The following is a 16,134-nucleotide window of genomic DNA, read 5'->3' as shown; positions in this document are numbered from 1 at the left end:
AAAAATGTGGACATCACTATATTAATTATTCTAGATGAAAAATATTTTGATCTATTTATTAAGTTGACCAAAATAGTATGGTGAGTCATATCATTTTCCATGCATTGATTAGATAATTTGTCCATATTGACAGTGGATAAGTCTAATTTTCATCTTTAATGATTTTGATGGTATGGACCACCATTTTGACGGTTTAGATCTTATGAAAGTGTGATATCTTGGAGGAAAACAGTGTCTTTCTCTGAAGTTATAATACAACTGCTGTATCTTTTTTCATGATCTCATCCTCTCCGTCTCTCGCATTCTTCACCCAAACCTGGATGGTTGCAATACCACAACACCTAAACGGCCCACTTGTTGGGTATGGGATTGGCGTCTACACCCAAACCACCCAGCCATCCACTGGCACCAATAAATGTACCTGACACGGTAATTCCATACGCCTCATTACACCCAAAGCTGTTTGCCCAAACAGGCCCTAAGGTCATGGGTTATATATATAGAGTCCCTACTTTTGATGGAAACTATGCATAGGTAAAGCCTCCCTTTTGCCTATTTATCGAAAGGCTGGTCAGCTTCTTAGAGCATCATAAAAGTGAAGTCGAGGTAGCTGAAGAACTTTTAGTGCATCATGGAAGTGAAGCTAAGATAGATGAAGAATCAGATTTTTCATTAATTGACATCGAAAGCGACCTTGACTTTGATGACAACCCTCTCTCTTCATAGTCTGAAGATTGATCAAGCATCCTGACATCAAGGAACGACCTCTTTATCGAAGAATCCAAAAGGAGATGGGCTGAGTAGTCTACATTGGCACAGGATTGGACCTATTTGCTGGCCTGTGGTCTGGGTTTGGGCTTTGCATGCATGGCCCAATTGATTTTCAGGTTGGGTTTAGGCTCAAGTAAAAAAATCTTGGCACGGCCCGACTTTACATGTATGTGTTACATGGCCTAAGTGGGAAATAGGGATTTAGAAAGAACATGCAACGTGGAAATTCCCATTCAAAGTACAGAAGAAACTATAAATCCGAAAAAGGGAAGATTCCAAGTGTCACTCTATCTTCTTTTTACATACACATCTTGGAGAAAAGAAATATATACGAGCGCAAGAGCAAATCTTTTAAGGAGGAAACTAACATACTTAGTGCTATAAGAACAGCAACTGAAACAAAAGTTGAATTGGATCTTTTACAAGTTCCATAGGAGAGTACCTGTGCAAGGAAACAAAGAAATGGATATAAAGGTACATGAGTCACATGCAGAGGCATGCAATCATTGCATTAAAAATACAAGGTTGAGAAAGGAAACAGTGAAGAAACTGATGTGGGCACTGAACTCACAACAGTTACCGACTGAGGGTTGTGCTCTTTGGTGAGACCAGAACTGAAAGAACTAGTCCAACAGAGGTCTACAATATCAGCCTTACAAATCCATGCCTCAATTTTTCTGTGGTGTCAAAGACTTCAGTTAACAGAAACGATGAGTGGGACTCACAAGGGTCTGGCAATAGGAAGTGGGACGATCCAGCCATAGGAGCAGGAAAACCATGATTTACGAAAATAAGAAGTTGAGAGCACCTAAGAAGTGTCCGCATAAAAAAGAATTTAAGACAAGTACTCATGCTTACAAAATATAGCAATTATTTCTGTTGAAAATCAGAATATTGAGATTTAAGATCACAGTTGAGTAGTATTTAATGGAATCAGAGGTGGTGTTGATGGAATCATGGTAGCAGTTGCTGGTCATGATTTTGATGGAAGAATCATAATAGCAAGAAAAGCTTCAAAAGCTGGAGCAATGCCTTGTGGAAGGTTCTCTTTACTAAGGAGGCACCAAAACACATCCACCCAAAAGAAATCTCCTACCAGAGCCAAAAATAAATAGAATATTTTAAGGGTGCATTTGGTTGCACCAATATCATGAAGTTTCATGATATTTGGTGCAATCAGATGCACCTTAAAGGAAAATGACTTTGCAGATCAGAAAGGCATAATTCCATGGAGCAGGGTGAAAATAAAGCCTCAATCTCCAAATAGAATCCAATCTCAGATCCTAAGACAAGATAAGAAACTGATGAAGTCTTCCACAAAATGACATAGGAGAAAGAATGCCGAGTGTCCCATCCATGGAAGATATGAGAAGCAAAGAAGAGCCAGAACTTAGTGCAAAAATTACACATCTTGCTGCGAACATTAGAGTTCGGAGAGATATAACAGACACAGACATACATAGAAAAAGAAAAGAACTGAATATCAATGTGCATACTTAAATTAAATAAAAGGTTGAAGGTTACCAATTTCTGAATATCTTTAGCGACTGATAGTAGCAAGCAACACGCAGTTGTCAATATGTAGATGAAGAACCTGGACCATCATTGTAACAACCTTGGAAATTTTGTGCTAATCTTTCCTTAAGTAGTTGCTTTTGGGGTAATTAGCGCTATACTCGATTGCTTATGAAATCTGCATCAATCACTTTAAATTGTAGCTGCATGACTCAAACTTGTAGATTAGTTAACGCTATGTTACTTTGAAATCTGGGATCCATCGCTAAATCCAGTTGTTCTAGGGAATTTTTAGAAGTTTTGGATCAGACCTGGACCGCGCGTCGAAAGTCCGATAGCAATGATCTTAGGCTGTTGCGGTCACTATGTTGGGCTTGACCATCACCTCGAAAATCAAGTCCAGATGATGTTTTGGGTCGATTTGATTGAGTTCGGAGTGAAGAGTGTGAGAACGGTTGGAAATTTAATAAGCTTTTATGATATCTGAGTCGTATCGCTTGCGCGATGTTTTTAAGCTATCTGATCGTTGGATTCTGACCCAATTTCACCCTCTGATCAGGGAAGGTGGCCCAGGCATGTCCTTGTGCTTGTGGACCTGATCGAGATTCTGTGACCGTTGAATTGAGTGTGGTCTGCCACGATTGATCTGAAGAGCGGGTCGGTACGAAAACTCAGCTTGACCTAGATCTATGGTCAGTGAGCTTAAGTCCGACCTTTCGTGGTATTTGGCCCACCAGAAGTGCTTCGTTGGATCGTAAGAGGCAGGTTTTGGTTATACTCTAAGTATACCTTGGCCCTGGGGTTATTTCCATCAATATTAGGCCTATTTATAGTCCTTAAACCCTAGCTCTCTTTTCCATACGAATTTTCTCTAACCCTAGCTTGGAAAGAGAGTGGAAAAGAGAGAGAAAGTGAGAGATAAGTTGGTGAATCATCTTGGATTCTTTCCTGTTCTTCTACATCCTTGAACCTTCACTTTGAATCGTTATTCTGACGATTCTGAGTTCATCCTTGGGTAAGTTAACCTAACCCTAATCTGTGTTAGAGCTTAGAGTAGTCTTGGTGCTGTTGTATCTCATTTCTATCCTTGCTTTAGAGTATTTTATCGCCGTTGACGAAGACAACTCGTCTGAAATCAGTTCGGTGTTTCTTTTCTGGCTTAAGGTGCGGACTTTAAGTGTATAGGTTATGGTTTTCAAGGCTTTCAATGCCAGTGAATGATTTATTCTTGTTATGGATGAGATTTCACATGCCAAATGTTATGTTTGCTTTGCGTTCTTGATATGCATGTGTTATATTGAGATTTGTGTATTCTGTGTATTTATAAAATACCGTATACGTATAAAATATGCACTTGTGTTTGCCATGATTATTTGTCATATATGTATGCTAGATGTATGTATGACAACTCCTTGGTAAAAAGAATTGTCCAAATGTGTGTATTTCAACATATGTCATATATGTTGTTATATGTATTCTAAGTGTTTGTAGAAATGTCTGAATGATCTAAAGTGTGTTGTTTCAACCTAGTATGGGCGTTGAGAAGCGATTCTCAACTCTCCCACTAGTGTGTATGATTTCCTTCTTGCAAGTTATATTCCTTGTTGTTTAAGTTCAAGCATTACTTATGCTTACAATTATGTTAAGTTGATATTCTTCAAATGCTTGAGTACCACATGATTTGAGTTATTGTTCCATTACTATTCTACATTCAATACAGTTATCTGTTGTAGTGTAATGTGTGTGGGACTATGCATTAGTCCAGGAAATCGGTAATCGACCCTATGTTCGTGGTTAAGGTTGCTTTCGCCACGTAGAACGTATTAGACGAACCCGAGCCGTATTAGAGTTGGCGGCAGTGGTTTGGCCACGCGGAGTGTTTGCGCACTCTATGTCGTTCAACCCAACGTGCGCTCGTGCTAGTCGAGTTCATCAAATAACCCGATTGTCCGATGTATGTTCACCATGCATGGACGCTACTGTTTGAATCTAGGGTACCGAACTTACCAGTGAAATCCTATTAACCATGGTACCTTGATCCGCTAAGACTCATGAGCTGGACATGGTGGTATGGGACACTGTGGTCGTGCTGTCGGCCTACGCTGGGATGACAAGCCTTCCCGTAGTGACCAGTGAGCAATTAAACTCGTGAGCCGATTATGGTGGTATGGGACACTATATTCGTGCTGTCGGCCTACATTGATTGGTAACGAGCCCTTTGTAGTGACCTTGAGCATACCTGGATACCGCATTGAGGCGACGAGCCTTGGTGTAGTAACGAAGGTATGATAGGCGTGCATTGATTGGTGACGAGCCCTTTGCCACGACCTCAAACCATATGATCGTATGAGATGCCTAGGATTGACGACCCTAGAATGGATCACTGTTTGGATGGTGATATGAGGAAGGTATCTTAGCTTCCCAATCCTGCTGTATGAAATGGACTAATAACAACTTGGTAATCATATTCATGCACCGCATTTGCATGTGCTTTGTAGATGTGGTGCACTTTGAGGTGGTGTCATGCGTAACGTAAGATGAAGACGCTGAGGGTGTACGCGTGAGGGCACGCATCATTCTGCATACATCCTTGCATTAACAAGAGTACTTAGGACTTGTTTAATTATTCTGCTTTATCATTACTGTTTGATTGAACTGATAACATGTTAACTAGTGCCTTATTGTTCCACTGAGTTGATCACTCACTCCCACGTTTCTGGGGCGGTGTTAAACACCCACCAGACTCTTAGGTTCTGATGTTGCAGATGTTGATGCGACTTCTGAGGCGGAGCGGGAGATGGATGATGATGAGGCTGTTTTCTCTTATATGCAGTTTTCAGACGGGTTCTAGCGAGCCTTGTTCTGATGCGCGGGACTCTGGGATTATTTTTGGGATTTAAATGATGTAACTCGATACTTGTAATTTTGATAAGTAACACTTTCATACGACCTGGTTTGTATATGTACTTCAGGGATTTACACTTGTTCACATATATTTCTATAAGTCTTCCGCTTGCTTTCTTCACTTATCCCTGATTTATATCTGTGTTTTGGCTTAATCTATTCCATGTTTTATGCACTAACACGGTCAACATACATCCATCATTAAATATGTTGCATAAGTGATGTTTTGGAACTCGGGAGCTGAGTTATGCTCGACCCCCGAATTTCAGGGCGTTACAATTATGGCAGCAGTTAGTTTCAGATCATCTACATGAGGCTCATTTCTGTAGCCATGCTAATTCATTTAGCATGGTCAGAAGCAGAAAATTTGAACACCCTTAGCATCCAACTCAAAAAGATAATTTCTAGAAATAGGACCAGCAGATGCTGAGTTAACGAAGGTGATTTATCAATCAAGTTTTCTAAGAGAATGGTCAGAACTTGGAAGACCATATGGATTGCTGACTCGTATGAGTGGACTTGGACTAGGGATCATCCCCCTAAATATGCCAACTCGGCCTGAATCGGACGAGTCACCCCCTGACTCGACTCAGGACCAGATGAGTTGGTTTGAGTCACGGATTCAAAAAAAAAAAAAAAACCATCCATGAATTTTAGAAGCCAATGATCATGCTTTAGCCCTAAGAACGTGTTTTCATCATTTCCAGCTGACCACCCATGTATGGCTTTTAAGGATAAAATTGAAATGTCAGACATGAGATTGTCAGCCAATTGTCTGGGTAGCATTCTGGCTATACTGAGGACATTATAGTCAGTCTGAGTTTGTCGGTTATCCTTGAAATCTCTCTTAGGGCCTGTTTGGATTGTGGGAGAAGAAAAGAAAAGTGCAATGATAATCCAATGATGGATTCCATGGATTTCATGAGGACTCTGAAACATGGTTTTCCATGGATTCCTTTTTTGGGTTCTTGTTTTGTATAGTAAGTGGAAATCCTATATTCCTTTCACACTGATTACCTCATATGCTGTGCATGAGCATTGGGCTACAGAAAAGGCTATTTCCAATCTTACCATTTCCTTTGCTATCCAAACAATGGAAAATCCATGAGTTTTCTTTTCTTTTCTTTTCTCTTCCCACAATCTAAACAGGCCTTTATTTAAATGAAGACTTCAGAAAATGCACTAGAAATCAGCAGTTTGACCCATTAATTTTGTATAAGAGACCCAGTCATCGCCCAAAGCAGTAATTTGCCATTCTCTAAATCTGGCATGTTTAGGAAATTAGATTTATCAACCAATTGCAAACAAATTGCAAGTATTTGGGGATTACCTGAAATAATTTCTTTGGAACTCCCTTGAGAAATCTGATGCAGTTGAAACATGCATAGAAATGCAACAATAAGTTCAACTTTGAGGATACCGACCAAGACATGACACTGTCATGGCTTAAAACTCTGCAATATGGACAAGTCAGTGTAAGTTCATTATCTTGAACAAGATTGATGTCTCTGTAAATTGTAAAACCAAATTACTCTCTTGAAATTTCCACATACTCTATATTCAAGCAGATGGAAGAATGTCTAATGCAACTTCCTTGAGGGATGGCATCATCTCCTGCTGATGCAAACAGATATATTTACCTTTTATTTTTCTCATGACCTTCCAAGGGCCTGGATAGGACCTGCAAAGAATCAAAAATTCAAATTCTGGATGTGAGCAATGTGTTGGCAGAGTAGTTTTTCTTCCTTTAAATGCTGGTAGATTTTTGTGACCATTACTCTTTCAGTTTACTCAACTGATTGGAATCAAGATGCATCCGAAAAGTCATAGTAAAGGGAAAAAGAAGTATCCTTATTTCTTTTTGTTGGTTTTCCAAGAAAAAGGAAATATCCTGTCTCCAACTTCGACACAATATGTATCAGGACAAGAGGCTTTAACATGTAAAGAAATTAGTGAATTCCTGATTTCCATTTGAATCTCTATAATGATCTTTCTTCATGTTATTACTATTATTGACTGAAAGCAGATTAAAGATAGGAACTAATCTGATAATTAACCTGAAAAGTGTTCCTCCGTTCCTCCCTTTAAAATTGTGAATGTAATACACAGTCTCCAGCTTGGGCAGGAAGGTCTTGGAAAGTGCTCCGAGCTTTGGATAGAAGAATGGTGGATAATCTTAGTTTGTCAAGGTCTAGTCTGGCCAGTTTTAAAATTCGGGCTCAGACAAAACCCAGAAACATGACTTAAATCTGAACCACTGCGGGACCATCTGTTTCTCAAACTACCTCCATTAAAGTCCAGAATACCAACAGCTTTAACTTTACACAGAAATAACAAACCCCAACATGAATGACAGAGTAACACTATCTTAAACCTGTCAAAAATAATGTGAGGTGTTTGCTACTCTGTGAAAGGTAATGGATATCCTGCAAGCTTAAGCTGTGTGCAGTCCAGATGGTCACTGAAATTTAACATTTAAATAAAAAATGGCAATGATTTTGACACCTATTTTACCAATGAAAAACAAGAAAATGCTTATAGACTTGACGAACCAAAAAAAAAAAAAAAAAACACTTTCAAAATCTTATGAAAGATTTGGTGGTGGAACTTTGGTTGACCCATTTGTGTTGTTTGTCAGGAACAAATGATGTGGAAGACTGGACCCTGGACATCTAGTCTATACAACAATACAAAGATTTTCAGGAAAATAACAACAGGACAAGGACATGGAAAGCCACCATCGTTCCCAGATTAAGTTTTGGCTAATCTGTTAACATGGTTTGGCTAACAAACGGTCAGGTTTGGTAGATCCTCAAAATTTAAATTGTGCAGCTCACAAATGGTCAGATTTGGTGGATCCTCAATATCTAAATTCTCATTTCTGTCTATGGAAAGGACTAGTCACTGATGACCATGTTAGCACTTGCCTCTCAATACCACATGTGGAATTTGTTTCCCAACTGGTACAATTCACCATAAGATCTAAACAAGTACAATATAGGGTACAAGCATTGGGGAAGGGGATTCCTTATCCTATACTCTGATTCAGATGTCTGATTTCCAACATGGGCAGACCACTTTTTTTTTAAGGATCCGAATATCATATGCCTTGACAATACCTACTGTAAACTTAAGATTTTCATTTTGTCTGAAACCAATGAAACGATACCACAACATGTTTATTTCACAAAGATCATCTACTTTCTGTTTTTAAAAGCAAGGATAGCCGACAATCCGGTCTCTGGGTATTGGTTTCTGATATAACTGAGGGAGTCTGCAACCTCATTCTAAAGTATGTAAATTTCCATAGAGAAGAGGATACATCCACTTCGTATACGATCGAGTTCTCCATTAAATATAATCAATTTCCGATCAGTGCTCACTACTGCTTCTTTGTAAAGCTCTTCCACCACAAGCATCTCTGGACCACAAAAGGGAAAATCGCACTATGTTAAATGTACATGCTAGTAGTTTGAGTAGAAAAGGGGGAATTGGAGACAACCATTGACATTGAAATAGGGATAGGCGACCAGGAACATTTCATCATCCGGCTTCACACGGTCTGCCATTTTGACCTTAGAGACAAAACCAAAATCTTCAAATAGTGATGGTTTCGTCAGATAATCTAGCTTGAATGAAGCTCCTCCAAATGCAGATTTCCTTGCAAATTCAACTTCATTGGCCTCTGGGAAAAACTGTACATTTTAAAGTGAAGATTCAAATACATAAGATAGGAGCAGAAAATAAAGCAATCCAATGGTAGAAACTGATACTTGTAAATCTATTTTGGGAAGCAAATTCTCACACCCATGAGTTTAGCGAAGTCAAAGTGAGCCAGATATCCATAATCGAATCCCATGGATTGCCAAGTTCTTAGACTTGAGGGGAAAATTTGTTTCCCATGGGAAGAAAAGGATCTCAATCTCCAGTTTCCTTTCGATGATCCAAAATAACTCATCTATGGCAATGGTCATGCACACTGACTGTGGCTAACAGGGTGGCCACACCGTAATATGTATGTGAAATCCACTCAAATCATCAGGGGCGTCATGCCATTTTAGGCCCAGCACCTAAAATCAGTACAATCCGTGATTCAGGTGGGTTACACCAAAGGAAACAGTTGGGAGGTAATGCCCAACCTTTATTTCACAGGGGCCCACTTGAATTGCAAAATTGCCTGAGAGAGCATATTTGTGCATGCGTGCGTGTCTGAGTGGTACTCATTCAGTTAGCAATACTAGCTGATTGCAATGCTTCAATGAAACAAGAGCTGAGGTATCAAGAAAAGTAATTTATGGAAACTGCTCGGTTCATTCCAGTCAACAAAATAATGTACCTTATCGGGTTAAGATAGCATAAGCATGTAAAACACTTCAGATATACAAACGGTTGCATCTGCAAGTAAGTGTAGAATGTTCCCATTAACGAGAGGGGAAAAAAAAAAGGATGTTATCTTGGAGGCTCTGCATGGTCGTCCATAAAAGGAACCAGTTTTTTCCCTTGGCCACTGAGTCAGTACAGGTGAAGGCTATGGATTGGAGATCCAGACCACTAATTTGAGGGGCTTGCTTTGGTTGGATCCACAGCCTGGAAACATCTGACATTGGAAGATCCTAGCCATGCAATCTCTGGCCAGCTCTTTCTGCTCAACGTGTACTGTTTCTGTATTTTGTTTTTCTTAACAGTCTAGTGCAAGCCACTGACCAAAGGGTCAGGTGTGTCCCATCTGGGAGAAGCCTCAGGCATGGTCCTCCGTAATGGAGCCATCAAGATCAATGATCTTGAATAAGGTTTGCAGATTCATACTCTCATGTAAAGATTCCTTTAGATTCAATCATAATCAAACCATTTGGGCTTCCTTGGATCCCTGAATTGTCCTAGAGTGACTCTGGTGCTTGTCCCTGAGTTTGAACAGAGTCGTCCTTTGGGCCCACTTCAGATGCCCATAGTTTCTCATTCAATTGTCCTAGATTGCTTCCTTCATGGCATTAACCCCACTTGTACAGAATTGTTAACCGAGGACAGATGTCATTTTCTCCAGTCAAGGATCTCTCACACACACATGCACATGTGTGCGCATACACATATCATCTTCTTCTTCACCACCTAAGCCTTATCCCAACCACTATTTGAAGTATCCCCAATATTATCGAAATATCCCCGATATTATCCATATCTCCAGCTCGAGGATACTGCTAACACTGGTGCCGACACCGATACCGATAACACTAGTAGTCTCAGAAATTCCAGGTATTGGCGATGCATCGCTAAGTATCGCCAATATTTTCGATTGTGTAAATTCCAAGTGTCGCTTGTATCACCAGGGTATTAAAGATATTTTGATAAGATCGCCAATGTATCGATACCACCAAAAATATGTTTATTAAAAAAATTTCTTTTCAATTTTTTTTATGGGCACATCATTGTATGCAATGTTCAAATTGCCAATGGTAATATCGATCATATCGCGATATTATTGTTACCAAAACATGGGCAATATCGAGACCACAATCTTTTGTTTCTTTTCTAGTTGTCGATGATTTCTTGGCGAAAAATCATGTGTTGTCGATATTCTGAAATATCAATGGATGTTTGGATGGAAGGTTGGATGGATAGATAAGATAGATGGGATGGTTGGATTGGTTTCTTACGATAACACATGTTTTAGGCCCCCATTAAATGGAAACTTATTATGTATGTATTCTTTTTGCAACTTGTTTGATTCCTAAATATGCAAATATGTATATTTTAGCATCTTCTGAAGTTTCATAGAAAAATTCTGTTGTTTTCCCCATGTTTCCCCACATTTTTGGTTATTGGTGATATCGATATTATTTTTGTATCCCTGGGCAACAAAACTTGTAGCGGTGTCGATACTTTGCACTAATCCCAACTAATTGAGGTCGGCTACACAAATCCTATTCCGTCATTCCACTCTATAAAGGACCATGTGCACACATAAACATGTATAATTGCCAAAAAGCTAATAATAAGAAGGAACATGAATTGCTCAGATAGATAAAACTACCCATAACTAAAGAAGAAGCTAAAAATATGCCGATGCATAGACACATTTGTAAAAAAAACACTGTTTGAGAACATTCTAGCTAACGTACTATTCTGGTCCTTGTTGCCTTCTCTGGAATTATAAAGCGGTCGCAAAATTCTCGAATCAACTGCATGCTTCCTGTCATTTCTATTCCTCCCTCACCATCCCCTGATGACAATATTTAGTTTAAATGAGAAAATATGGGCATCTGGATAATGGATTCTAAACAGATAATGAAAAAAGGCGAAAGCTCAAAAGACCTGGTACAGACTCAAGCCCAGCTGTTGGAAATTCAATCTCCTGTAACAAATAATAGTTTCTGCATTGGAAACTATGAGGGAACTCTAGAGGTCACAAATTTCTTTTCTTCTGAATATTTACAAAAAAAAAAAAAAAAAAACCACTCACCAACAACTGCTTTTCGTCCTTCAGGGCCAATTCAGTTGCTGCTTTTGCCTGTGAATAGCAACTAACTGGAATTATAAAACCAGTTGGCTGTAACTTGCAAAGCTGATGCTAAGGGGAGGACACACACACACACACACACACACACACACACACACACACACACACACACATTCATGGGGAAACGGGATGACCTATTGTCAATCTGAACAGTGCATTCAGTAAAACAGTTACGAGCAAGCCATGGAACAAAAATCATGCCAATCTAGTGATCCTAAACTTCCAATCAATAGCATGAAAATGGACAGTCAAGATTGACCAGAGAAACAAAATAGTTCCAGTCATCATCTGGAAACATCTGCAAGATAGATCCCACTTTGTATTTCTTATGATTTTGAAGTAACACTAACATTTGATGATTTGAACCATGTGATTTACAGCTCATAAACAAAAGATACTTGTAACAAATTCGTCCCATTCAAAGGGTTAGGATCATCCAATTGGCATGATTCTTGCACCATGGCTTGCACCTGGTTGTATGAATGAATGAATGGTTCAGATCAACAATAGGTCATCCCACGTACCATTTAAAAGGTGAGTGCGTGCGTGTGTGACTATTCAACCAAAAGGCATGACCTAAATCAAGAAAGCAAATGAACACATTTTGAATGATGCAATCCAAGATCAAAGAATTTTTAGCAACGAAATGTGCAATTTATAAAAGGCAAACGTTTATTGTATGCCTTGTGTTTATTGAGTTGGACAGTATCATGATTCATAACTCATTTTGACATTTGGAACTCGAGACCATGCCAACACAAACTAAAATCATCAACATCATAGCCTTGTGTAGCTATTTGGAGCAAGGTGTTCCATAACGGTAACAGTGGCCGTAACGGCCACCACCGTTACCTTTACGATACAGGGCATAACGACTATTATGGCCCCGTAACGGCCGTTACGGTCACTCTTTTTTATTTATTGAAAAAAAAACCCCGAAAAACATGTATCTGCCCCATAATGTTGATTAAAAAGTATGAAAAACATGTATATGTCTCATAATAGACCATTACAGGGCTATTATGGACTTTATAGGGGATGTAACGTACCATTAACGGCAATTACGGGTCATTTTTTTCCATAACGGTTGTTACGGCCATTACGACCCCATAATGTGTAACGGTTGCCACCGTTACCTTTACATAACGGCCTTTACGGCACACCATGATTTGGAGTCAGGAAAAAGAAAAAAAGAAAGCGAAATGTCATATTTGTGTGGAAAATGTTTGCATCCGTAGAAACTAACATAGTATGCCCAAATACCACTGCCCTAACGAATTAGTTCTAACTGCGATGAAGCTGGAAGAAGAACAGTACCAACAAGTACAATTCAAATTTCAGAGATTGTGAGAAATGGCGTACTTGTTCAAGAAGCTCAGAGTAATCACTTGGAAATCCCACATCAAACTCAAGAGGAACACTGCCATCCTTGGAAACCGCTTGAGGTATGAAACTGCAGCTTCCTGATGTTCTCGGTGTAGCGAGTCTTCTTTCAGTAACTTGGCCAGCCTTTGGGATCTGATTAATTTTTATTTTATTTTTTTTAAGGCAAAAAATAAAAATAAAAATCTGAATGAATGGAATCTAATGATAATTGCAGGGTCATTTTATATTATGATCTAATCTAGTTCCAAGAAATTAAGTAGTTAAATCTATAAAAACGAAAAAAAAGAAAAAAGAAAAAGAGAGAGAAACGATCTTCATATTTAATGGTGTCTAGATGCACTAACAAGTTGATAGTGGACAGCCAAATTGCAAACTCCTTCCTTAGCATTTATAATAAAGATCTAGGATCTGGAGCCTCCCGGGTTTCTTCTTCAAGGAAAGCACAAAGCAGTCTGCAGACTACAGAAATCTATATATGGTCTCAAACAGTCTCCCTGCACCCAGTTTGACAAGTTTAATAGAGCCTTATTGAAGTTTTGTTTTATTCAGAGTAGTGTTGATCATTCATTGTTTGTTCGATGAAGAAAGGACAAAAAAAAACCATTATAATTGTCTCTGTGGTCAATGTTGTTCTTACAGGAGATAACTTTATGGGCATTACAGCTTTAAAGGCATTTGTCCATCAGAAATTTGAAATTAAGGATCTTGGAGCATTGCGATGCCCTCTTGGCATTGAAGATGCTTATTCTACAGCAGTAATCATCCTTTCTCAGAAAAAAATATGTTCATAATCTGTTGAAGAGACTAGGATGTTGGTTCGTAAATGGATTTTTCACCAATGGGTCTCAATAAGAAACTATGTTCTGATGATGGTGCCCTTATAGACAATTCATGGAGTTACCAAAGATAAGTGAGTTGACTCATCTATCTCATGATCACTCAACCTGATATATCCTAACTGGTTGGGGTGGTAAGCCAATTTACGCATGTTCCCCATACATCACATCTCGATGAAGTATTTTGTAGCCTTCAGTTGTTGAAAGCTGCTGCAAGATGAAGACTTCCATGCAAGTGGAACAGACATCTATATTATTGGTCTTTCTTGGATGCTGATCAGGCCAAGTCTCCTATTGATTGTTGTTCAACTACGGTTAGTGTTCATTTATGGAGGAGATCCTATAATGTGGAAGGGCAAGAGGTATTATGTTGTTGCAAGATCCAGTGCAGAGGCAGAGTATTGAGATACGACTCACTCAGTGTGTGAGCTTATCAGGCCTAGGACATTATTACAGAAATTGGGTTTGCTCCTATTCAACCATTGCAATTATTTAACCATTATTTATTTATTTATTTATTATTATTTTTTTTAATGAATGCACAAAACATACCAAAGTTGATTATCATTTTGTGTACAACAGAGGTGTGAAGAAGATTGAAACTCTGTATGTTAGGAGTGGTGACCTGCTTTCAGATTGTTTACTAACTCCCCCAATCGTAGTCACCTAAACTTCATCTTTTCCATGACTAATATCTATGCTCCAACTTGAGGGGGAGCAACAGATGTGAGTAGCATATGGTACACACAAAATACACATGGTGTTTTTTTGTGGTAGTATTTTATCTCTCTTGTGTAAGTGCAATTTAGTAAAGGGAAATGCTCATATCCAACCAATTGGATGAAAAGTTACCATCCATCCAATGGATAGCTTTCAACCTATCATGTGTGTGCGACATCCACCCTATCTCGTAAGTTGGCCCAACAATGAGGATCACCTTGTGCAAAAAATAGGACCATCTACTCATCGGGTGGGCCACACCATAGAGCTGTTGATAAATAACAAAATGCAAGTGTGGTCCGCGTGATGAGTGGATGGGGCTGATTTTTTAACAAGGCAATCTTCATGGTAGGGCCAACCTATTGGACGGGTTGGGTGACACACGTTCATAAACATGTTGAAAGTTAAATGCTGGGTGGGTGGTAAGTTGTCATCCAACTGGTAAGATGTGAGCATTTTCTCTTATAGTATTTGTTTGACTCTCTTTGTTAATAAAGGTTGTTCAATTAGATAAAATTACAAAATCAATTCAGCCTAAATCTCTCTCTCTCTCTCTCTCTCTCTCTCTCTCTCTCTCTCTCTCTCTCAATAGTGCATCCAAACGCGCCCTAAATGTTTGAAGTTAAATTCACTGGTGCATACAAACGCGGCCTAAATATATAAGCATCGAAAAACAGTTGGAATTGAATCCCTTACCTGGTTTGGGAGCGGAGAAATGGCGTTCGGAATCTTAGCAAAGGGAGAGAAGTTGGCTAACAGCATTTTGGAAGAGGATCCTATTCCAAGCACAGAGAGGTGTCATGACACCTATTTTACGCCCAAATTGTAGGGTCCACCATGCAAAATCCACTCAACCATTTTGTATATGTAAAATCCACTCCGTCCATCAGGTGACCGGACTTACATAAGATAAGCCCGATTAAAAGCTCATATGGCCCACACCAATGGGATCAACCAAAACTGATAAGTTCATAAGCTGCTTTGTGTGTTGCTCTGATTTCCCCCGTGACCACGTTTGAGAGGAGCATGCGCTCAGTAAGGGTGGTATGATCTAGAGTACTCGTATGAGGAGAGTTATATGATACTCTGGCAGAGTAGGCGCTTGATAGGCATCACTCAGAATTTGTACACGTGTCATGAAATAATCTAAATTAAACTGACTAAATTATGGAAGCTATTTTCTATAAACGGAAGCCACAAAATCAAATTGTTTGAACAATCCTAATCATTGATCCATGGACACATGTTTGTTGAAATACGACCATTACAACCGTCGAATTAATGTCCACAATCCGATGATCAGATAATAAAAAAAGCATAAATTTTAGTTAATGATATATCTAAACTGAAAACCATAATATGGACAGTTTAATTTAAATAATTATTTTCTACGTAATCAATTTCTAATTTTCTGCGCATCATCTTTCATGCTCTGGCAGAGTATCAAAGCTTTTCTCCTTGTATCCCGTAAAAAAAGCGTCTCCGTCC

At 39.0% G+C, this 16,134-nt stretch overlaps 1 protein-coding gene across 9 annotated transcripts; it reads right to left on the bottom strand.

Moving 5' to 3' along the window:
- Positions 1-979: 979 nt before the first annotated feature.
- Positions 980-15,629, bottom strand: LOC131247892 (protein LPA3). Of its 9 annotated transcripts, XM_058247836.1 has the most exons (13): positions 15,343-15,539; positions 13,022-13,222; positions 11,648-11,695; positions 11,500-11,539; positions 11,307-11,407; positions 8,693-8,885; positions 8,513-8,611; positions 7,248-7,365; positions 6,744-6,871; positions 6,521-6,644; positions 2,268-2,365; positions 1,497-1,579; positions 980-1,213 (listed from the first exon to the last, which is right to left on the bottom strand). In XM_058247836.1, exons 1-9 carry the CDS (start codon positions 15,406-15,408, stop codon positions 6,751-6,753), a joined length of 987 nt encoding a protein of 328 aa, XP_058103819.1. In that variant the 5' UTR covers positions 15,409-15,539; the 3' UTR covers positions 980-1,213; positions 1,497-1,579; positions 2,268-2,365; positions 6,521-6,644; positions 6,744-6,750. The 9 variants fall into 9 exon arrangements, with proteins under 9 accessions (XP_058103819.1, XP_058103817.1, XP_058103818.1 ...); XM_058247834.1 differs by having other exon boundaries at positions 1,497-2,365; XM_058247835.1 differs by lacking the exon at positions 1,497-1,579.
- Between the last annotated feature and the right edge of the window lie 505 nt (positions 15,630-16,134).

Source organism: Magnolia sinica, chromosome 6, assembly GCF_029962835.1.
Source record: "Magnolia sinica isolate HGM2019 chromosome 6, MsV1, whole genome shotgun sequence".
Classification (NCBI taxonomy): Eukaryota; Viridiplantae; Streptophyta; class Magnoliopsida; order Magnoliales; family Magnoliaceae; genus Magnolia; species Magnolia sinica.
The sequence above is the reverse complement of the archived record's forward strand: the minus strand, read 5'-3'. Positions and strand labels throughout refer to the sequence as shown.